Raw genomic sequence first — 22341 nt, 5'->3', positions numbered from 1 at the left:
TCAGTGGAAGAGTGCTTGTTTAGCATGAGGAAGGTCTGGGCTTTACAAGGAGATCCTGTCTCAAAAATAAGTAACTAGAGTCTGGAGAGATGGCTGCAGTTATGTGCATTTCGTGTTCTTGCAGAGGACCAGACTTCAGTTCTCAGGACCCAGACCGGGTGGCTCACAGCGACCTATAGTTCCAGGGGATCCAAAGCTCTCTGGCCTCTGCAGGCAGCTCCATGAACACACATACACATAAGAGAGATTCATAGCGGTTAGGGCCAGGGCTGTAGCACAGCTGGCAGAGTGCCTGCCTCGGATGAACGTAACCCCAGTACCATACCATGTAAAGTAGACCTGTGGCATATGACTGACATCCCAGCTCGGGGGGGGGGGGCACTGGGGCAAGGAAATCAGAAATTCAAGTTCATCCTTGGCTACAGAGTGAGTCTGAGGCCAGTCTGGGTGGGCTACATGAGACTTTGTCTCAGAAAAGGGGGTGGGGTGGGGTGGGCAGTGAGATGGCTCAGCCGGTAACGGCCATCAAACAAACATAATGACGTTTGCCCCTGGGACTCACAGAGTGGAAGGAGAGAGAGCATTAACTTCTGCAAGTTGTCTGCTGATCCCACCGATCTGCACACATGTGCCGTGTGTCTCTGTGTGTGTATACACAGAGATACACACACACACACACACACACAGAGACACACACAGACAATAAATAAATAATGTAACTGAAAATAAGGAAGAAACTAAAATCAGCCAGTCAAACAAAACAAAACAAACAAAAAAATTCCTGAGGTCTCGGCTAGGAGAGATGCGGGGACTCTCGTTTCACGCCAGCCTTAGCATCTTAGCATTCACCCCTGCAGCTGTACAGCCACCCATAGCTGCCTCCTTGCCCACTGGAATGTGGCTCCTGCTATGAAGCCAGCATGGAAGCCTTCTCCATCTGGCCTCCCAGACTCAGGTCTGCTTGTGCACAGGGGCAGGGGCCTGTACACGGAGGGGCCTCCTCTGTGCGTCTCTGTGAGGCTGTCACACAACCAGGGGTGTATGCTGAGGGGGAAGATGGAGACAAATAGGAACACAGACACCATGCAAGAGCCTAGAAACCTCACCCCAGGGTCCCCAGGACCCAGTGACCTGCGCTGGAGACTGCCCTCCTGCTTGAGCCCAGTCTGAGCTGGTTTATGTCTGGAAGCCCCGGCTGGGCCTGAGGAGGTATAATGATTCACATAGCAGCCACCGCTCAGCACATTCCAACCCCAGCCTCCAGTGCCCAGCACGTGAGGTGGCTGCTTCAAACCACCCTCTGTCACCAGGGCATGTTCCTAGGACCCCCTCTCCTTGGACCCTCCGGGCTCTTGGGTACCATATATTTGGTCTCACTGTCTTTTGTTCTGCTTTGTCCTTTAGTTAGTTTGGGCTCTGTAAGGCACGTTATTGTAGATATGTAGCCCAGGCTGGCTGAGAATTTGATGCATAGCCTAGACTACCTTGAACCCCTGATCTTCCTGCCTTGGCTTTTTGGGTGCTGGTATTATATGTGTGAGCACCACCACATCAGCCAGTTCGCTTGAAAGGCTGGATTTGAACTCCCGTTCTTCTTTCATCAGCCCCTTAAGTGCTGTGGTTAGAGGCAGGTACCACCTCACCCAGCTTTCCAGTGTACTACTTTGGCTCCCAAGTTAGAAAGGGAGGCAAGGAGCTTGTTAGTACCTGGTCTCCAGGTGGGGAAAACTGAGGCCTGAGAACAGAATGGATTGGCCAGGGCTTGTAGCAAGACCACAGCAAACAGCTCTTCTAGGCATCTCGTCCCCAAGCTGAGCTATTCTGGGTATGCCACTCAAGGGCTATTCAAGGATGTGTTGGCCATTATGTGTCCAGGGTCACGGTGGGACTGGATTTCACTTGTGTAAATCAGTGGGCTAATATCCAAAGGCTCCCCTGTTTCCTCCTAAACCCTTGCTGTCCTGTTCCTCTGACTCAGGATTATCTCCCTTGTCTGGATATTCTTTGCTTTTCCATGGGGCAGGAGCCTGGGGCCTATTTTGCTTGATCTGTGTGGCCCTGAGCTGGACCCCTCCCTACTCATGGCCTCGGTTTCCAATCTTCCCTTAACAGATGGAAGGTTTGAGAGTCAAAGTGACCTGGGCTTCATTTTGGATGTAGGCAGAGCTTTGCGTCTGAAACTCTGGCATTCAGGCCAGTCTGTGTTCCTCCAGCGGGCCCCAGCCTAAGGCTGAGAGGAGTGATTCTGGCCCTTAGCCTGGGGACAGGAAATCGTATTTTGGTCCTGGGTCCTGGGTTAGTACGCAGGGGGAGAATGGCAGCTCAGACCCAACTGTGTTTACTTGGGCTGTGGGCCCCCTCAGAGCTCAACAGGCTCCCATTCATTGGGAGCCCCATAAACCCTTTGGGGCTCCCTGAGGTTCAGAGCGCCTGGATGCCAAGTGTGACTGCCTCCCCCAGACCCACTAGGGACCAACAGAGGTATAAGAATGTGAGGGAGGCAGGACTGAAGACAGTGAGTTGAGGCTTGGCCCATGCCTCCCTCTTTGCCTTTTTGCATGGGTTAGTAGTTCCTACTCCAGACCTGTTGGAGGGCGGTGGGAAGACCCAGGGTGGTGATGAAGGCTCACTGTTTCCTCAGCAGCTGTGGGGCCTTCATGACTGTTTAATCCCAGATCGGGTCCCTAAGGACAGCGCTGTATTCCCTAAGTCCCAGAAAGTGTCTTCAAACCTTATCAGCCTTTAAGGCAAGCCTGAGACTGCAGTGTCCCTGACCGTTGGCCTTCCTGTGGAGACTATTGGGTCCTGTTTTGGGTTATTGATAAATCACACCTCTTATGACCCTGAAGTAAGAGAGTCTTCCTGTGTCTAGGCCTTCTCTTCCTCAGCTGCCCAGCAAGGGTCTTTTTTGTTTTGTTTTGTTTTGTTTGTTTGTGGCAGAAGCATAGGGATCAGATCATATAGGGATGATGCCTTGGGATTCTGTTCGCCTCCCTTTTGGACTCTTCCTGTTGTCTCTAGTCCTCCAGTTATGCTTTATTTGGACTGGTTAAAGTCCCCGTGAATGGGAAGGAGGCGGCGGCGGCAGCAGCATTCGACAGAAAGAATTACAGCTTGTGGGTCTACAGACTACCCGGCTCTCTCGTGACTTTAAAATAACCTTTTCCCTCTTGGTCCAAAGGACTCTAGCTGTTGATTGGAGTCAGAGTGAACACTATCCCAAGACCCCTTAGCCCTGTGTGTACTCCTCTGCTGGTAAAGTCCCAGCTTGGTGTGTGTCTGTGTGTGGCTGGCGGAGGAAGAAGGGAAGGAGAAACTTCACAGTCAGATCTGCTTTCAACAGTGCCCCCCTGGCAACCTATCCAGCCACTGGGGACCCTGCTCATGGAACAGAAGGGGTCTTGCTTCCTAGACGCCTTCCAAGTGGGGTGTGACTTCCCGCTCCAGTGGTTGTAAAATGCCCAGAAGCCTGGTGGTGGTGGTGGTGGTGTGTGTGTGTGTGTATGTGTGTTGGGGGGGGGGTCCTGTGCCTTGGAATACCCTCCTCCCAGGCGTATTTGACACGTGTTTCCGCCTCTCCCGGCACGGGCTCCCGCAGTTGCTATTTATAACCTTTAAGAGCTCCTGCCGACTGCAAAGTTTTCTTAAACTCAAAATATCACTGAGGTCCTGGGCACGCGTTCCAGAGGCCTCAGGGCACTGTGGTTTGAAGGGAGGAGGGGGCCAAAGCAGGAGGAGGTATGAACTCAGACCCTGGGTCCTTGCTAGGGACTGTGACAGAGACGGGGGTAAGGAACTCTAGTCTTGATACTCTAGCCTGCCTTTGGCCTGAGGGATCCTTTATGTGGGTGGTCCTTGGCCATGTGGAGCCATTTGAAGTCTCCTGGGCCCACTCTGGGACTGCTTCCTGTCGTCCCAAACCCTTTAGTGACATTATCTTGGGTAAGATCATGCATTGGCACATCCCGGGAGCGTCTCTGAAGCTGGCATCAGGGGTGCATCTTCATGGCTGGATCAGAGACATGTCTGCCTGGCTGCCCAGGAGCAGAGCCAGAGGCAGGTGACGTGGACATTGGTTGAACCATCAAAAGAGAGAAAGCACTTTGAGAAAGTTTGTAAAAGTGCGTGCGTGCGTGCGCGCGTGAGGGTCCGTGTGTGTGAGAGACAGCTAGTCAGGGCACCTAAATGCTAGAGGCCACCCTATTCACACATACCATGATCATCATGCCTTCTGAGGTTCCTGCTAGCAGTACAAGAAGCTAAAAGGAGGAAGCTGCCCTGTCGGAGGTATCAGAGATGCCAGGAAAGTAGCTAATCATGGCTCAGATAGCCACCCTGAGGCGAACGTGGGAGGAGACAGCAGCAGCAGGTCAGCCAGGGCACGGCACTGCTGGAGGGCACCCGTGGCTCCTACCTGTCCTGGCTACGGCTGTTTTCCTGGGGTCCCTCAGTCTTCTCTGGCGCAGATGAAAAGCCCGTTTCCCAATCAATCATGCAGTCCTGTTGAGGGCTCCCCGGCCCCGTGCACCCTTTGTCTTCTGGGTGGGATCAAGAGACACAGAAGCAGGGGGCTAGAGCTCTGACCTCAGGGCCATTCCTGCAAGCAATATCCTTGCCTTGCTTAATCCTCAGAAGTCATTTCCAGCCCAAGGAGCAGAGCTGGTCCCAAGATGACTCCTTAATCTTCTAGGTCAAGCATAGTCACAGAGGGTTACTTGGGACAGAGAGGGACACGGAAGTGTGCTGGACTGGGTTCAGACCCTAGGCTCTGAGAAGGAAGCAGACATGGCCTCGAATGCAGCTGTGAGCCCTGAACCTCTGCCTTGCACTGCAGGCTGTCTAACTTGTCCCTTCCCTTCTCCTATATGCGCTCCCGATGTCCCCTCCTCTCAGAAGCCTTACAGGATTTACAGCCCAGTTCCAGCAAAGCAAGACCCACAACTCCTGGTTCTTAGCTAGGGCTTTTATTTTGTGGTATTAGGGGTGAATCCAAACTTTGCAGTGTAAAGCATACTCCGGCCTAGCTTCAGCCTCAGCTTCACCCTCATCAACCTGGCCTCAAGGACAGCATAGATACTGGCTGGAGCTTTGTACCCCCAGTGCTCTGCCTGTATCATCCCTTCATCCTCTCCCCTCCGAGCCTCACTTCCTTCCGGAGGAGGGGGCAGACCCCAGATCTCAGAAAGCTTCTCCTAGGCCTCAGGTCAACTCTCCAACTTAGAAAGTGTTCCTCCAGGAAGCGCTGTGACACTGACTCCACTCGATGATGGCAGGTCGTCAGAAAGCCAAGGGACAGCCCACGGGACAAGTTGTGAAATGGAAGGAAAGCTGTAGCCTGGAAGACCTCAGACTGGAAGAAAAGAGCCGCAGCTGGTGCTAGCCCAGCTGTCCCTGAGATGGGAGGATGCAGATGGAGAGAGTGATGTGCTTTCTTTCTGAACATGAGAGTCAGGAAGCGGAACCTGGAGATGACAGAGAGAGGACATTCATGATGACTGCTCTATCTATGCATGTAACACACACACACACATATTTATATGTCTCTATGTTGCTATGCATACATGAAAGTAAATGCTTTCGGAGGCCAGATGAGGGCATAAGATTCCCCTTAGCTAGAGTTACAGGCAGTTGTCTGCAGCACGTGGGTGCTGGGAGCCGAACTCCGGTCCTCTACAAGAGCAGTAAGGCTCTTAAGCACTGATCCATCTCTCCAGCCCCTCTTTTTTTGGCTGAGCTGGATCTACAATGACGACAGGATGGGAGAAAGGTGTGGTTGTACTGATTGGGCGTAGGCTTTTGGAGGGGTCTCAAGATGCACCGTGTCCCCTGCCCCACCCACCACAGGCTCTTCTGCTTATCATACGAGACAGGATTCCTGAAAGCAAGACACTATTCAGGGGTGGGTGATGATCATTGTCCAGAGCTCCCTGGGCTGCTGCCTTCCCACATCCCTCCCAGCTTATCTGCAGCCTGGGCTGGGCCCTTTGTTACAGCCATTGTCTCCTTGTTGACAGAACTTGAAGCACCAACTCTCTGTCCCCCAGTAGAATCCTAACGGGGGCAAAGGTTACTAAGGTGGGGAACCAGAGAGGATTCAGGACTAGGATGCCTCAGAAGCACAGCTGATGACATCATCCCCGATCTCCATGCTACAAAAGTGAAAATTCTCAGGGAAGGGGCTCTGGGAATCAGTTAGGGGGCCGTCACCCTTCTCCCAGCTGGCACTGAAGTCAGGCCCAGCAGCAAATCCGCTTTGATGAGCGTGATGAAGCCCCACGGTTTCCTAATGTCCCAAATGTTGCTTCCAAATACTTGAGCAGTCTAGCTAACCAAGCTACCCATCCGAGAAACCTCAGTCCAGACAGCAGAACTCTTTGGGGTTCCCTGCAACAGAGGGCTGAGCTGTGTGCCTTGCACCACCTTTTCCCATTTTTTCCACGTCATGCATTTGGGGGGTCTCTGGGCTGGTCTCTGGGCTTATTCCCTGGTCCCAGGCACTTGAGTCTCTGTGTCTGCTGTGAGCTCCGTATAGCCTTAAGGCCATTGAGACATGAACTTTCCTGTCCCCCAACTGCCCCTCTTTCTCTTTGTGCCTTCCTGGTGCTTGTCCTAGGGTCCACGATATGAGAAACAAATGGGTTGGGAACCTTCTATAGAGTCCTTTCCCATGACAGCCAAGTGCTGACCCCATCCTTATCTGGCCTAGATGTGCCAAAAACCCACAGATGCTGTGGCTCCAAAGGCCTGAACTTGAGGATGCTGACCTCCCCAGCCCAGTTGCTCTCTCAGGCCTCCATTTCCCCTTCTGTGAACAGACTTCTATGCCCATGCCAGTCCCCAAAGAGGAATGGCAGAGTGGCTCCTTCACTGGTGTATGGGAGGAGGCAGTGGAAAGGCTCTAAAGATCGGACACACACACACACACACACACACACACACACACACACACCTCACTAGTTTGTGTTGATTCTTTTTGACTCCAGTGTTAGTATAATGGAACTGGTGAAAGTTGGATGATTACTGGTGATCAGTAAAGGATGAGCCTGGAGACAGAAGCTGCACACAGCAGCCTCTGAGCTCAGTTCTGAGCTGCTGAGGCAAATATTCACCCCACAAAGGGCGAGTGAGGAGTGTTGATATCAAGTTAGCTGACTATGTGTATGTACGCATGTATGCAAGCATGTGTGTGTGTGTGTGTGTGTGTGTGGTGTGTGTGTATTATCTGTCTGTCTTTCTATGTGTCTGTGTCTGAGCCTGTGTCTGCACATTCAGCCTAACCACACAGGACAAGTGGGTAGATACATAAATAGTTACTAAGACAGGTACCAGAATCAACCTTAACTATTCCTGGCTGGGGGCTTGGACCATTTTTAATGCGGCATCCACACCCTGCACCACAGAGGGTTTTTGTGTGGCCTCTGGAGGCAGAGACACAGCTGGTGCTGGGTGGGGCAGAGAGGGGACAGCCCTAGGTCTGGTGGGGCCACCACAGCTAGAAAGGGCTTGTAAGGGGACAGGGAAATTCTCCCAACCCACACTGCCTTCTCTTTTTGTCTCTCTTTGCATTTTTGTCTGTTTGAGACAGGGTCTCCCGTGGCCCCGGGGCTGGCCACAGCTCACTACAAAGCTGAGGGTGGTCTTGAACTCCTAATGCTCCTGCCTCCACCTCCAGAGTGCCGGGGTTACAGGTGTGTGCCACCATACTTGGCTGTCCTGCCTTTAAAGTTTTAAACATTGTTTCTGTGTATAGGTGTTTTGCCTGCATTTGTGTCTGTCTGCGTATCTGGTACTTCTGGAGTCAGAAGAAGGCATTAGGTCCCATGGCACTGGGGTTATAGGTGACCGTTGTGAAGTACCACATGGGTGCTGGGACTCGAACCCAGGTCCTCTGGAAGAGCAGCCAGCGCTCCTAAGGGCTGATGTATCACTCTAGTCCCTGCACTGCTTTTTTCAAAAGCATCATTACTGTTCCTCTTGTCACCCTCCTGTGCTCACCATCATCACTGTTATCCTTGTCCTTTGCCCTGCCTTCTTCTCATCCCTGTCCCTTATGTCACTGCTCTGCGTGCTGGTCCTCTCCCCTGCATTGCCTCCACTTCTCACTCACTCTGGCTGCTCGAGGTTAAGAGGTGAGAGGAAAGACTTCTCATCTTTGGAGCTGAGTTTAGGGGTGACAAGCTGTGTGTGACTGCCATCTTTAGCCTACCTTTGTCCCTGACCTACCTCAGCAAACCCCTGCTTCTGAATCTGCCCCATCTCTCTCTCTCCCAACCCTCCTGTCTCTGCCTTGATGCCTGCCGTAGTCAAGGGTCCTGTGTCCAGTTTCTCATGGTGGCCCCGGGGAGCTGGTTGCTTCTTGCAGCCAAAGTGAACTGTTTGCCTGAGACAGTTGATCCATCCAGTCAAACAACCAGTCAATTCAGACTCCTCGTATGACTGACGTTTTTTTTTTTTTTTTTTCCCTGCTAAATTTACTTGCATTTTGGACTGAATTGGCCATTCAACAGAGGTTGTGTCCACATGGCTCCACCCACTCCTGCCAACAGATGAACAGACAGACACGCACACAGGACCAGGAGTATCCAGACATGCTCAGACCCGAGCGTGATCACAACCTGGAGACACGAGCTTACAAGATCACACACTTCCCCGAGATCACACGTGCGGCCCTGCCCTCATGCCCACGGTTGCATACCCATAAGCTGTAAGCACCAAGCAAGTCTCACATGGTCATACCTCAGGGCAGTGCACACATCTACTCTTGATCTGGGAAAGACCTGGGGAGACAGAATCAAGGGGAAGGAAGAGTGTGGCCTTGGATCCAGAGCCGGGCAGAGCCCCAGCGCAGTTTGGGGGGGGGGGCACCAGCTGCTCCTCTAAGGCCAGCTTGCACTGACATCTCTTTCTCCCTCCCTCATCCTTTCCAGGGGGTTTCTGGTCATCTCAGGCCACTGCTGAGCCCTTGCAAACCTCAAATACAGCAGCTCCCAGACCCCGATCCTAAAAGGGGACTTTTTTTTTTCTTCCAAGGACAATAAATATTTGCTCTTTGGGAGACTGCTGGTGGGAGAGAACAGGGTTTGGCGGGATGGCAGGGAATGTCAGAGCAGTTCAGGGCGGTCACAGGCCATGCTGGGGGGAGGGGAGGAGCCCTGTCGGGAAGCTACACCAGCAGTCAGGCTGAATGGACCTCAACAGAGGTATGTATGCCTCAAGCCCTTCATTCCCAATCCAGATCGCTTTCTCTGCTGCCTTAACCAGTATTTTGACACCACATCTTCTGTGCTGGATGCCTCATCACCAAGTAAGAAATCCTTACGAGCTTTTTATCCTGTTCCACTCACCCTTTAAAAAAAATAAAAAATAGATTTCAGGAGACTGGAGAGACGGCTCAGCAGTTAAGAGCACTGGCTGCAGCCAGACATGGTGGTGCACACCTTTAATCCCAGCACTCAGGGAGGCAGAGGCAGGCGGATCGCTGTGAGTTCGAGGCCACCCTGGTCTAGCCAGGACAGCCAAGGCTACACAGAGAAACCTTGTCTCAAAAACAAACAGCATTGGCTGCTCTTCTAGAGGGCCTGAGGTTTGATTCCCAGCACCCACGTGGTAGCTCACAACTGTCTGTAACTGCAGTCTCAGAGGATTCAGTATCGTCTTCTGTGGGCAATGGACATGCATGTGTTAGACAGACACACAATCAGGAAAAATACCCATACCCTACAAATTAATTAAATAAAGATGGTGTGTGTGTGTGTGTGTATGTGTGTATGTGTGTGTGTGTGTGTGGTATGTGCTGTTCATGTGTGGAATGTGGGTACATGCACCCCAAGGCACACGTGTAGAAGTCAAAGGCCAACCTCTGGGGTTGGTTCCGGCCTTCCATCTTGCTTGAGGCAGGGCTTCTTATTACTTGCCTCTCTCTATACCGGCTTGGCTGGTCCTCAGGCTTCCAGGCTGTCTCTGGTTTCTATCTCCCAATAGTGACCCTGGGATTATTGTGTTCAGCCTTTGTGTGGAGTCTGGGGATCTGAATTCAGGTGATCTGAACTCAGGTCTTCACGATTATGTACCAAAACTCTTCACCCTGTGAGCCACCTTCCCAGCCCTCCCTCCATTCACCCTTCACAGCTCCCCACCCCATCTCATTCACTTAGATTACACAGCCCCAGCTCGTGTTCCTGCTCTTTGGATCCAGTAAGGGGTCAGCATTTTAAAATGCATTTTCAGTGTCCTTCTTTGGGTGAGCGGTGAGGGGCAGAGTCAAGATCCCTCAAGCCAGACTCTTGAGATCAGTTCATCTCCTGAAAACAGGGGTGTGCCTCCCTTCTATAATGGACCAAGCCTGGATATTACTGTCCCCACACTGTCCCCCATGAGGCCCTAGGCCCTGGAGGCACTGGCCTGCTACCTCTTCCTTCATGCTGAATTAGGATCCCAAATATAGCGGCCATGGCCACAGCCGGCCAGGACACCACAGCCCCAAAGCGTCAGTCCTGGGCCGGGATCAGAGGGGCAGGAGCTGATTATAGGTCCCTGGGCCAAACCCAGGGCTGGCCTGCCAGCCCGCTGAGCCCTACCACCCCACCCCTAGAACCACAAGGCTGGAGCATCTGGTCCCCGTCAGCACAGTGGGCAAAGGGAGGGGCCTGGGAGTTGTGTTTGGCCTGCCCGAGGACAGAGTTGTCTGTGTGTGGTGGTGAGGATGGGCCAGTGCTCGGAGCAGAGTTTGTCTTCTGTCCCACCATCATCTTGCCTTGCCACTGTGCGTGGTTAGGTGGGGAAACTGAGGCCAGGAGGAATAGAGGCCAGGTTGGCTCACAAGAGCACGGAGAGACTTCTGCCTCCCCCTTAGGCACCATTTTCCATTTTTCCAGGCCTGGGGCTATGCCTTGGGAAGCAGGCCACATCCTGTTGGTGGCTGATCAGTCCTGCTGGGAAGTCCTCCTCAGAGTCAGACTTTCACCCAAGGCCATAGGATGGTACCGATAGTCATACATTTACTTACTTGCTTTCTAGTCCTTTTGACGGCCTGTTGACACCTCTAGCCTACAGAGCCTCCATCGGTGGAACTGAGGTAGGACCCAGGGACCCCGGGAAGAGGCTGTGTTCATGGGGACTCAACACAATGATCAGAGTTTACAACTCTGGTCGCATGCATGTGCTGAGGTGGGGCGCTACAGCCTGTGGACCTGCCTGGGCCAAGACAGGGTCCCCAGGACCTGCTGCACGGCAACATTTGACCTACTTCTAAGGCTCTGGGTCTGGCCCAGGCCGCGTTCTCGACTCCTCCGGGAAGTGTGGGCCTGCGTCCCAGCCCAGAGGCGGCAAGCCAGGAGGGGCGGGCCCAGGCCAGCCAGGACGGCCTGTGGAGCCTGCAGCTGGGGGGCAAGGACACGTGTGGAGCCTGACCCTCCTTCCCCGCCTCAGGCTCTTGGGCCCAAGGGACAGCCAATGCTCTTTCCCACGAGGCCACCATACTCTTAACTCCCATGTTGCCTCTGATAGGACGAGGGGGCATTCCTCAATCCCTCTGAACTCTGGCAGGGAGGTCTGCCAAGCACCCATCACCGACTGCCAAGAGTTTGCCCTCACCATAGCCCGCCTTGTCCACTTCATGCAGCAGGCAGTGTCCACGTGGATATCCGTCATTAGCCTGTTGAGGGTTTGCGTTTAAAGTCCCGGGTCTTGAATCCTGAATCAAAGATCTGCCTTTAGAATTCTTCATCGAGGGTCTCGGTGGCTGGGTTTAAGGTCTAGGTTTGGCATTCTAGGGTTTATAGTCTGGATTCAGGGTGTGAATTCCAAGACGTGGGCCTGGATCTTTGGCGTGTTGTACTTTGGGATCTGGGTGCAGACTCTGAACACTTAGTTTCGGGTCTGGGCTTAGGCTTCCAGCTTTCAGCTTTAGGGTATGGGTTAGGACTCTCAAGTTTAGGTTTGGGGACCAGAGGCTGGTGGTTCCCATCCCTTCTATGCCCCCTGCTGGCCAGTCATTGCTGGGCAGCCTTACCCTCACCTCCTCAGGCTGTGACAGGGGTCTCAGCCAGTAGCTAGGGAGTGAGTGGCAGTGAGCAGCAGGCCTGAACTGAGTTGGGCACTGGAGGAGGAAGGGCACAGTAAGTAGATGGGGGAGGGAGCTCTGTAGTCATTCAGGAAGCCCCTCCATTCTCCCCAGCTCCATCTCCAGGGATGGGCTTAGGACTTTTTGTTTGTTTGTTTGTTTTCTTTTAGATTTATTTTTATTTATGTGTGTGTCGGCATGAGTGTGTGCCACAGCTACGGTTACCTGTGGAGGACAAAAGAAGCTGTCAGATGCTCTCTAGCTGGGCGGGGTTAAAGACAGATCTGATGGATGTGTTAGGGACTGAGCCCAGAACCTCTGCAGGTGCTCTTGTTTTTTGTTTTTTGGTTTTGTTGTTGTTTTTTTTTTTTTCTGAGACAAGGTTTCTCTGTGTAGCCCTGGCTGCCCTGGAATTCACTCTGTAGCTGGCTTCGAACTCAGAGCTCCACCTGCCTATGCCTGCCAAGTGGTGGGACTAAAGGTGTGCTAAAGGTGGGACTAAATCTGTGACCACACCAGATTTTTAAATTAAAAAAAAAATCTTTATATATTGAGTTAGATAAGGTTTCATGTATCCCAGGCTGCTTACTTGTGTGGTCACAGATGTCCTACCTCTGCCTCTTGAATGTTGCAATTACAGCTATACCACACATCATACCCTTTAAGAAGTAGGTAAACTTAGAAGTTTGAGACCATGGTTCATCAGTATTTATTGAGTGCCTGCTATGTTCCAGGCTCCGGCAGCGAATAACGGCGGAAGAGAGTTCCTGCTGTGAAAGCCGGTGCTCATGAAAGAGGGAGCCACACCTGTACGGCAGTCAGTGACTAAAGTGAACAGGCATAGGGATTGGGGACACAGGGAAGAGGGAGCAGGGGAGTCTGAAAGAAGCTTCTCAAAAGGGCTGTCATCTAAGATGAGAGTGGTGTGTGTGTGTGTGTGTGTGTGTGTGTGTGTGTGTGTGTGTACAGGAGCTAGCTATTGCCAGAGTCCTAAAGAAGGCCACCAGGGAGAGGAAAGAGCCTGCTGTAAGGAAACTGAGAAGGGCCTAAAAGGAGGCCACTGTACCCCACCGGCTCTCCTGCCCAGATCCACAGGCCTCTTAGAACCCAGGGCCTGGGGGCAAAGGGAAGTAAGGAGGCTGCTCCCCACAACCCCACTTGTGATTTTGTCACCTGTCTGGCCTTAGCTCCGTCATCAGAGCTGTGGTTAGAGGCAGGTACTCACACTACCACGATTTGATTCTCCCAGCCCCTCAGGTCCTGCCAGAAGCCTGTCTGCTCAACTGTTCTTTCTGGAGGGCATAGAGCAACATCCTGGCCCTGAGAGCCGAGTGTTGGCATGTCCTGTTCTCCCTACCGCTTCCAGACCTTCACCTGCCCACCTGCTCACCACGGTTTTGCTCCTGGCTTTAGCCAGCCAATCCTACTGGTTGTAGAGAAGCTGGCCTTGGGAAGGGTTGGAAGAGTCCTTGCTGCCTGCCAGGTACCTGTTTTAGGGTACAGAGGAGCCTGGGGACGGCTACTCCAGGAACCAGCAGGGGCAAGCTGAGGGTCGGAGTTTAAGCAGAGGCTAGCCTTAGCCCCCATCTGAGCCCTGGCTCAGCCATAGCGTTCTCTGCGCTATGTGTGAGGGTATGGGATCATACCCTAGTATCTCCCCATCCCAGACAGGGGAAGGTAGCGTCACGAGGCTCTGACAACATGAGCCCCTTAGCACAGATCTCAGACTGGAAACCAGGATGGACCAACTATGCACTTACAGTCTGAGCTGCTTTCCAAGGGGTAAGAAGTATACACCCTGTGTATACATTCTCAGCCCTGGACCTCAGTTTTGCCCTGCTAAATGACAGGGGCCTGGGTGGCGTCTTGGCTATGCTTATAGGTGGATGATGCCACCATCCAGTTGTGCCAAGAGGTTCTAAGGGCAGTTGGGCTGTATAGATCTCTCTCTCTCCCTCTCCTTCTCTCTCTCCCCTCCCCCCAGGCTGTCTTCTCCCTTGTGGTATTTCTGGTGTCTCTGTGGACCCTCCCCCACTTCTCTCTTTCTCAATACTCTTGCCAAACATCTGGAAGAAAAGTGAAAAACTTGTCCCCCCTCCCAGCCCCGGATGTTGTCAGATTTCCAGATGTGGGGTGTTCTGCCCTCCAGATGAAGGGAGGAATGTGTTCCTGCCAGGGATGGGGACTCAGCCCTGGACTGCTGTCCCTTCATTGGAAGGCTGAGCAACAGGATGAGAGGAGCCAGGATCCGGGAGGAAGATGGTGGGGCGCCCCAGGTTGAGGCCTTGATACCTTGTCTCAGCTCGAGTTCTACCCTTTTTCATGCCTGGGAAGCCCCATGGGGCTTGGGTGGGAGGGAGGCACTGTCTCTGAAGTCTCTATCAAAGGCTTCAGGCACTTAAAAATAACTAGGAACACCCCTTTCTCCCCCCACAGGCACAGACGTCGGCGGGAACAGAGCTCAATGTGTTTGCAAGATGTCCTCACTCTCTGCATCTGAAGCCACCTCAGTCTCTCCATTTCTCAAATCGGTGGCCCAGCCAGGCTGTGCTATGTCATAGTCCTCTGCCAAGGGCAGGGAACCAACGGAGGAGTTCCAAGGCTGGACATTGTTGCTTGTGCCCCGGGGTGGGGTGTGTGTGTGTGTGTGTGTGTGTGTGTGTGTGTGTGTGTACCTTAAGAGTAGGCATTGAGGGGTAGAAAGTGGGATGAGAATGTTAGGTTGGAGCCTAGGGACAAAGCTCACCCAGCACCTTGGGGTCTCTCAGAGATGCAGGGTTCCCCTGGAGCAGAAGGAAGCGTGGGAGAATGGGAGTAGCAGCAGAAAGCTTTGGGGATGGCAAACGGAGGTGCAAGCAGGAAGGGACGGAGGGTGCAGCAGGCCGAAGGGGGAACAAGAGGCTAGAGCATGTGGGAGGAGGTGGACACTGGGCATCACAGGGAGGGGCAGAGAGAGGCAAGGGGGGTGTGAAACCTGAGACACTAGTCTCAGGGGTTGGCAGGAGCTATAAAAGGAGCCGTTGAACTATGTGGAGGACAGTCCTCGGGGAGCACCATTTGTGCTTGGGGTGTTCCTGGAGACTCTGGGGCAGCAGCTGCCGGCCGTAACCAGGCACTCACACACAGGCACACATAAACACCCAGACATAAACACGACACCTTCTCGGACCCACACAGACAGACGCGAACGTGAACACCTGGAAACAGACCACAGAGACAGACACAGACTCTTCCCCCAGGCCCAGCCTGGCACTTCATAGACCCTGCCGCAGAGATGCCTAGACAACACATACAAATGTCCAGGGACCTTCCACCGTGCACACAGCCGGGGACCCTCCCCCCTGCCTGGAAAGGTGCCTGGACACAGAGCCACACCTACCTCCCCTTGCTCTGAAACACAGGCCCTAGGGACGCCCAGGTTCAAAGTTTAACTCAAGAGTGACCCTTAGGTCATTCCAGCCCCTGCCATGGTGCATAGTTTGTGGCACATACTTTTCTTATTCAGGACAGGGTTTCTCTGTGTAGCCTTGGCTGTCCTGGGCTTGCTCTGTAGACCAGGCTGGCCTCGAACTCACAGCGATCTGTCTGCCTCTACCTCCCTGAGTGCTGGGATTAAAGGCATGCAATACCACACCTGGCTATGGCACATACTTTTCTAACCTTTACCTCTCCAAATCTATTGGCCTGCGGGAGAGTAGCTGTGTGTGTGTGTATGTGTGTGTGTGTGTGTGTGTGTGTCTGTGTTTGTCTTTCTGTCTGTGTCTGTCCATGTCTGTGTAACTGTGTGCTCAGAGCACAGGCTGAGCAATGGGCTCTGTCTCCCTCACCCTCCCTCTTCCCAACAGGTGACTGGAGGAATGGAGCACTCCCCTCCCCCACCCATTCCTGGGCCTGAACAATGCCCTCTCCAGGACCCAAAATAGCCCCTTGAGCAGAGCCAATGCCCTTTTATGGCCATGTCCCCATTGTGCATGTTAGGGGTGGGGCTGGGGTCATGAGGTATATGGGCAGGATAAAGCCCAGGGTGGCTGGAGGCTCACCTACCCTATTCTCTTCATCCTTCCTTCTTCCCGCCTCTCTGTGATTACAGCTCCAATGGCCCCCAAAAAGCCAGAGCCCAAGAAGGATGATGCCAAGGCCGCTGCCCCCAAAGCAGGCCCAGCACCTGCGGCTGCACCTGCGGCTGCACCTGAGCCGGAGCGCCCCAAGGAAGTGGAGTTTGATGCCTCCAAGATTAAGGTGAGTGAGGGAGCTGGGCTGTAGGGGAAGGGACAGAGCAAATGGGTGCATCTCAGAGTGGGACCTACCATGGCAGGTAAGGCCCTAGGCCCGAGCTGAAGCCGGCAGTTTCTGCGCAGAGGGTAAACAGGAGCTGCTTGTTTCAGACATCTGCAGAACCAGAGGAGGAGGGATGGTGGTCAGGCGGCTGGTGAGATTGCCCTGAGGCTGCTGAGAGGCCCGTACACTTTTAAGAGTGGAGTCTGGGCCAAGAAATGCCTTTTTGGTGATTTTGAAAACCCGACTCCTCTTGCTCTTCTCTCTGGATTTCATCTCTGTAGGAGCACCTGGAGCCAGCTGTCACCCATTCTACAGAGCTCTTCCTTCTCTGGCTGTGGGGGTCCCAAGCTCACACCAAGCATCCTTAGGTGCAGTAGCGTGTAAGGGAAATTGGAGCCTTGCCCAGGCTGGGTGACACTCACCCTTGCCAAGATCACCAAGCCCAGAGATGGCAGAGCCTCCCTGTGCCCCCCCCCCCCGGCTTCATGTTTAGCTGGGAAAACGGAGAAACAGGTTGGAAGGGAGGCTCTGGGAGTCATGCAGGGAACTGGCTGTGGAGCACGACCAAGCAGCACCAGTAGCCTTTCCTGGCCCAGTTGTCTTTCCCAGAGTCTAAACTGGGAGGAAGGCCCGTGCCTGCCACCTGTGGCATCCACATAGCAGCACGCAGCCTGCGTCCTGTTCTCAGCTGGCCAGTGGCCACTGCTGCTCTGGCTGCTTTCTGAGGGACCTAGGGAGTCCTCTCCACCCACACGTTTTTACCAACCCAGAACCATTCTTTTTTTAATTAAAAAGATTAATCTTATATATTTTATTTTATTAGTTTTACATCCTGACTGCAGTTTCCCTTCTCTCCTTTCCTCCCAGTCCCTCTGTCCTGCCCATCCCTCCTTTATTATTATTATTTGTTGTTGTTTCAAGACAAGGTTTCTCTGGGTTAACAGCCCTGGTTGTCCTGAAACTCACTTTGTAGACCAGGCTGGTCTTGAACTCACAGAAATCTGCCTGCCTCTGCCTCCCAAGAACTGGAATTACAGGTGTGTACTACCACACCATCCCCCTGAGCCATTTTACAGAGCCTCCATCTGGTCGTAAGCCCTTCCCAGAGGCACCTGCCTGTATTCCTTGGGTTCATCTTCCAGCTCAGCTTCACCTTAGCTATTCTAATCCTTGGTTTCTTTGACTATGAAATGGGGCTATAAGCCCTGTTCTTGCAAGATGGCTATCCTGAAAGAGTGGGGTAAAGAGGGCCTTTTCCCCTGCCTTTCTCTCTTCCCAGCTGGCAGAAAGGGAAAACTCTTCCCGGGAAGCCAGGGAGCCCTGTCTTCCCAGGTTTTTTTCCCACAGAGAGCCCTGAAGGAGCCAAGAATGATGTTTTTCTCAGTACACATCAAATTGGAGGGCTACCCACAGCAGATGACAGGAATGGGGTGCCCTTCTGCACAGCGATATGCTCTATGGAGATTGGAGGGGCTCTCAGGCGCCCTCTTCCCCCGGCTCCTTTCCCTGGTATGACCTTGACTTTGGAGAGAGTGACTGCAGTGATAAAAATAGGCTGGCATCAGATGAGGAGGGGGATACTGGGTCCCAGGAGGCCTCCTGACCTCAGGGTGGCCCGATGGTCGCCTCAGTGTGCTCTCTATCTCTGTGCTGTGTGGGAGTCGGGGAGCTGCCTCGGGGCACAGGCAGCATGTGAAGGGCAGGTACAGGCTTTGTGGATTAGTGTCCAACTTGGAGGGCCCCCAGGGGACCTGTGAGGGATAGACACACATACACACACAAGTATGCGCACCTCATTACCCACAGAAATGCTTCCATGCTGACACAGCCTCTGGCCTCAAGCCGTAGGCTTGCTCCTCCCCCCAAAGTCAGCGTGGTCAGGCCTGTGACATTGAGCATACGTGTTTAGAGCCAGGGCATCAGGGGAGGGTCCACTGGGGCTGGGGCCTCTGTATCCATGCCCCTCCGCTGTGGCCTGCCTGGTGTCCCAATCTCATTACACATAGACCCCAAACCTTGGACCGGTGTGTGTGTGGCTGTTGCAGCAACAGGAGGGTGTGTCTGGGTAAACAGCATGAGGTCCTGCAAAGCAGAGGCTGTGATGCTGTCATGAGGACAGGCTGATACAGCCGAGGGCCTGAGGCCTAAAGTGCCCAGGATGACCCACCGTTTCTCAGTCTTTGGACTTTCTTGCAGATCGAGTTCACACCGGAACAGATTGAAGGTGAGCAGGGTTCTGAGCTCGGGGTGGGGGTGGACCAGGGGGCTGGAGGTGGGGGGTGGGAACCCTCAGGGAGTAGTCAGAACTCTCTGCCCTTTCCCACAGAGTTCAAGGAGGCCTTCCAGCTGTTTGACCGCACACCCAAGGGCGAGATGAAGATCACCTATGGGCAGTGTGGGGACGTCCTGCGGGCTCTGGGTCAGAATCCTACCCAGGCAGAGGTGCTCCGAGTCCTGGGGAAGCCCAAACAGGAAGGTAGTGTACCCTGCCCGTTAGTGATAGCCCCAGGGGAGACTGCCAGGGTGGGCGGCTAGCAGACACCACGGGAACCTCACTGACCTGCTTTCCGATTTCCTCCTGCTGTTGGGATGAGGATGTGAGCTTGGCTACCAGGCCACAGTGATAGGAAACTAGCAGAATGGGTCTGCTGGACCCTTTGGCCCAGGACTCCTGGACATTAGGGTTGGACTTTAGCACTGACTGGAATCCACGCTGGTGCAAGGGTGACCTAGGTGCTCATTTTTTACCCTATTCTAGTTTCCCAGCATCCCCTTTGTGAGTCTTTGTCAACTTCCTTCACCTTGGCTGCTTGCTTTGACCCAGGAAGAGTGACACCCAGTCCTTCATCATAGGTCCGGGAAGGCCTGTGATAAGCTCATCTGTGTCCACAGGGTGGGGTGGACAGAGGAAGGTCTATAAGAAATGAGACCTGGGCTCGGTGGTATATGCCTACAAAGCCAATGATCAAGAGGCTGACGTAGGTGGGTCACCAAGACTGGGAAACCAGTCTAGGTAACATAGTTCCAGGCTAGCCTGGGCTATAGAGTGAGGCTCTGTCTCAAAATGGGGTGCTGGGGATGTTTTTCAGTTGGCAGACTACTTGCCTAGCTTACTTGAAACCCTGGGTTTCATCCCTGGCACTACATAAACAGTGCAGAATGACATATGTGCAAAAAAAAATTGTTTAAAAAGATGTTGTAATATATACCCATAATCCTAACACCAAGGAAGTAAAGGCAAGAGGATTGCCACAAATTTGAGGCCAGCCTGGTCTAGATGGCAGGTTTCAGTCTCACCTAAAATATGCAGTAAGATCAGAGAGAGAGAAAAAAAAAAAACAGAGAGAGACAGAGAGAACAGAGCACACCTTGAAGCCCACTAGGAATAGCAAAGGTCTATGTAGACTGTCAAGCGTCTTGTGGTGGTGACAGGTTTTTGTTTTTGTTTTATAATTTATTTATTATGTATACAGCGTTCTGCATACATATAACACCTGCACGCCAGAAGAGGGCACGAAACCTTATTATAGATGGTTGTGAGCCACCATGTGGTTGCTGGGAATTGAACTCAGGACCTTTGGAAGAGCAGCCAATGCTCTTAACCTCTGAGCCATCTCTCCAGCCCCCGGGGACAGGTTTTGTACAGGGCACATTCATGAGGGAGCCCAGGAACCACAGGCGAGGGACGGGCCCCCAGGGTTAGGCACAGGGAAGCTTGCACCTGTGCACCCTCTAACCCAGGACTTGCAACCATCTGTCTGCAGAGCTCAACTCCAAAATGATGGATTTTGAAACGTTCCTGCCCATGCTCCAGCACATCTCCAAGAACAAGGACACGGGCACATACGAGGACTTCGTGGAGGGGCTGCGGGTCTTCGACAAGGAGGGCAACGGCACGGTCATGGGCGCGGAGCTCCGCCACGTGCTGGCCACTCTGGGTGAGGGCAGCCTCCTCTTCTACCCATCTCCCTCTCTGGGGTATCCTGGGGGTAACCCTTGTGTCTCCTGCTTCGGGGCGTATGTCTCATCCGTGAAATTAAAACAGACAGAATGACAGTCAAGGTGTCTTGATGGCAGGAGGTAGAGATGCCATTCAGGCATGGCTGAAGGGAAGCTAGAACCACAGTGAGGGTGGGAAAGCTCTGGAGTCAGGGCAGGAAGGTACTCTGGGATTAATAGTTCTGGTGCTCATCATTCTCTGTGGCCAGGAAGGGACATACTTGCGATATCAGTGGGTCCTAGGTGCCTCCCACTGTCATCTCCATTATTAGGTATCCCAGTCACCTAACTCACCAAAGTGATTTTTTGTTGAAGAAAACGTTTATTGAACAATTGCTGTGTTCAACCCTATGCTGGTCTTAGGGTTCACCTACACCTTTGTATGTATGTGAAGAGTGTGGGTGTCGCCACGGTTGGTGCTCTGCCAGTCAATAGCACAGCATGGTATAATCAGAAAGTGCCAGACTTTGGCTGGGAATGTGGCTTGCCTAGCAGGCAGGAGGCCCTTGGTTGAATCCTCTGCACTGTGGTGTAAGCATGTGATACCAGCACTTGGGAGACGGAGGCAGGAGGATTAGAAGTTAAGGCCACTCCTAGTGATAGAGCCAGTATGAGACCCTAACTCAAGTGAAAAAGAGAAAGAAAATAAAAAGGACATTTCAGACTGTGTGCGGAGCAGGGAGACGTCTCTCAGACCTTTCCACAGCCATCTGTCAAGCTCTTCTCCACGAGCCCTTCTTCCAGGCTCAAAGAGCCACCCCAGAGACTGCTACCAGAGAGGCAGGGGGCTCCTGTCACCCTAGTGGGCAGAGGACAGCACATACACGAAGACGCCAAGGCTCAGAGGAGGCCCCAGGTCTCCACCTCAAGGTCTTTTATTTCTTGACCTATGATTGGTTAGTCTGGCCTTAGACATAGGGGTGATGGGCAGGCACGGCCTTGGGAACAATGCTGCTATGGCAAACTCACCATCCGGAAGGATTCAGTGAGCTCCTGCCCCGGCCCCCACCCAGTCGTCTCTCTGGGTGGTGTGACTTTGCCTCCTCCCCCTGGCAGGTGAGAGACTGACAGAAGATGAGGTGGAGAAACTGATGGCTGGTCAAGAAGACTCCAATGGCTGCATCAACTATGAAGGTGAGCTCCTCCGAGGGGGAGCCAGGGGGACTCAGCTTTGTGGGGAGGAGGTGGGGTGACCCAGTCAGAAGGTTGGAGTCTTTGGGGGAAAGCCAGTTCTGTGGGCGTGGGCATAAGGATCTTCTGGGGAAGAGTTGTGTGCCCAGCTCCACCCCTGGCTGCCCGCCATGAGTCCCAGACACTCATCCCCCCTTTCCTTCCAGCATTTGTGAAGCACATCATGGCCAGCTGAGCCTCTCGCCGGTGAGACCCTCACTCCCTTTGACACTCACTGCTGCAGTCCCCCACCCCAGCCCTTCCTCCATAATCTGTGGCTGCCTTTGCTTTAGGAAGCCCAGGGCAGGCCAAGCTGGGGACATCTCATCTCGTGACTGTGATGCTGACACCAGGTCTGGAGCTTCAGGAAGGAAAGGAGTGGGCCAGACTCCTGCACTTGGTCCCAGAGCGCTCTGGTGTGGTTGTCTTTTCTGACCCCTGTTGGGATATGCTTGCCTACCTGTGAATGGCCTTTCTGTCCCCACCCTGTGGCCTTATGAATAAATGATTTCCTTCCTTCTTCCTTTCTTCCTTCCTTCCTTCATTCTTTCCTTCCTTCCTTTCTCCCTTCCTCTCTTTTTTTCTCCCTCCATCCTTCCTCTCTTTTCCCTTCTCTCTTTCCATAGCTCACCTCTGTCCATTCTATGGTGCTGAGCTACAGGAACCCCAGTTCCCCTTCTTTCGCTCTTACCTCACTCCTGCCTTAGGGAGATGGCAGCCGTACTGGCCCACTCAACATAAGGATATCACTGGGAGCCTAATAGCATTGTTGGAGCAGTTAGCTAACTACAGGCCATTGGCCCTGAGTCACACAAGCCACAGAAGCCTAAGAT

General features: G+C 53.2%; 1 protein-coding gene across 1 annotated transcript; it reads left to right on the top strand.

Moving 5' to 3' along the window:
* The first annotated feature begins 11016 nt into the window (after positions 1-11016).
* Positions 11017-22031, top strand: Myl3 (myosin light chain 3). The gene is made up of 9 exons (XM_021647945.2): positions 11017-11074; positions 12796-12870; positions 14498-16300; positions 18536-18563; positions 18666-18815; positions 20104-20277; positions 21395-21472; positions 21676-21715; positions 21802-22031. The coding sequence occupies exons 3-8, from the start codon at positions 16157-16159 to the stop codon at positions 21702-21704; spliced, it is 603 nt and encodes a 200-aa protein (XP_021503620.2). The 5' UTR covers positions 11017-11074; positions 12796-12870; positions 14498-16156; the 3' UTR covers positions 21705-21715; positions 21802-22031.
* The last annotated feature ends 310 nt before the right edge of the window (positions 22032-22341 follow it).

The sequence above is a fragment of the Meriones unguiculatus genome, chromosome 6 (assembly GCF_030254825.1).
Source record: "Meriones unguiculatus strain TT.TT164.6M chromosome 6, Bangor_MerUng_6.1, whole genome shotgun sequence".
Classification (NCBI taxonomy): domain Eukaryota; kingdom Metazoa; phylum Chordata; class Mammalia; order Rodentia; family Muridae; genus Meriones; species Meriones unguiculatus.
This window is presented reverse-complemented; position numbering and strand designations above follow the sequence as displayed.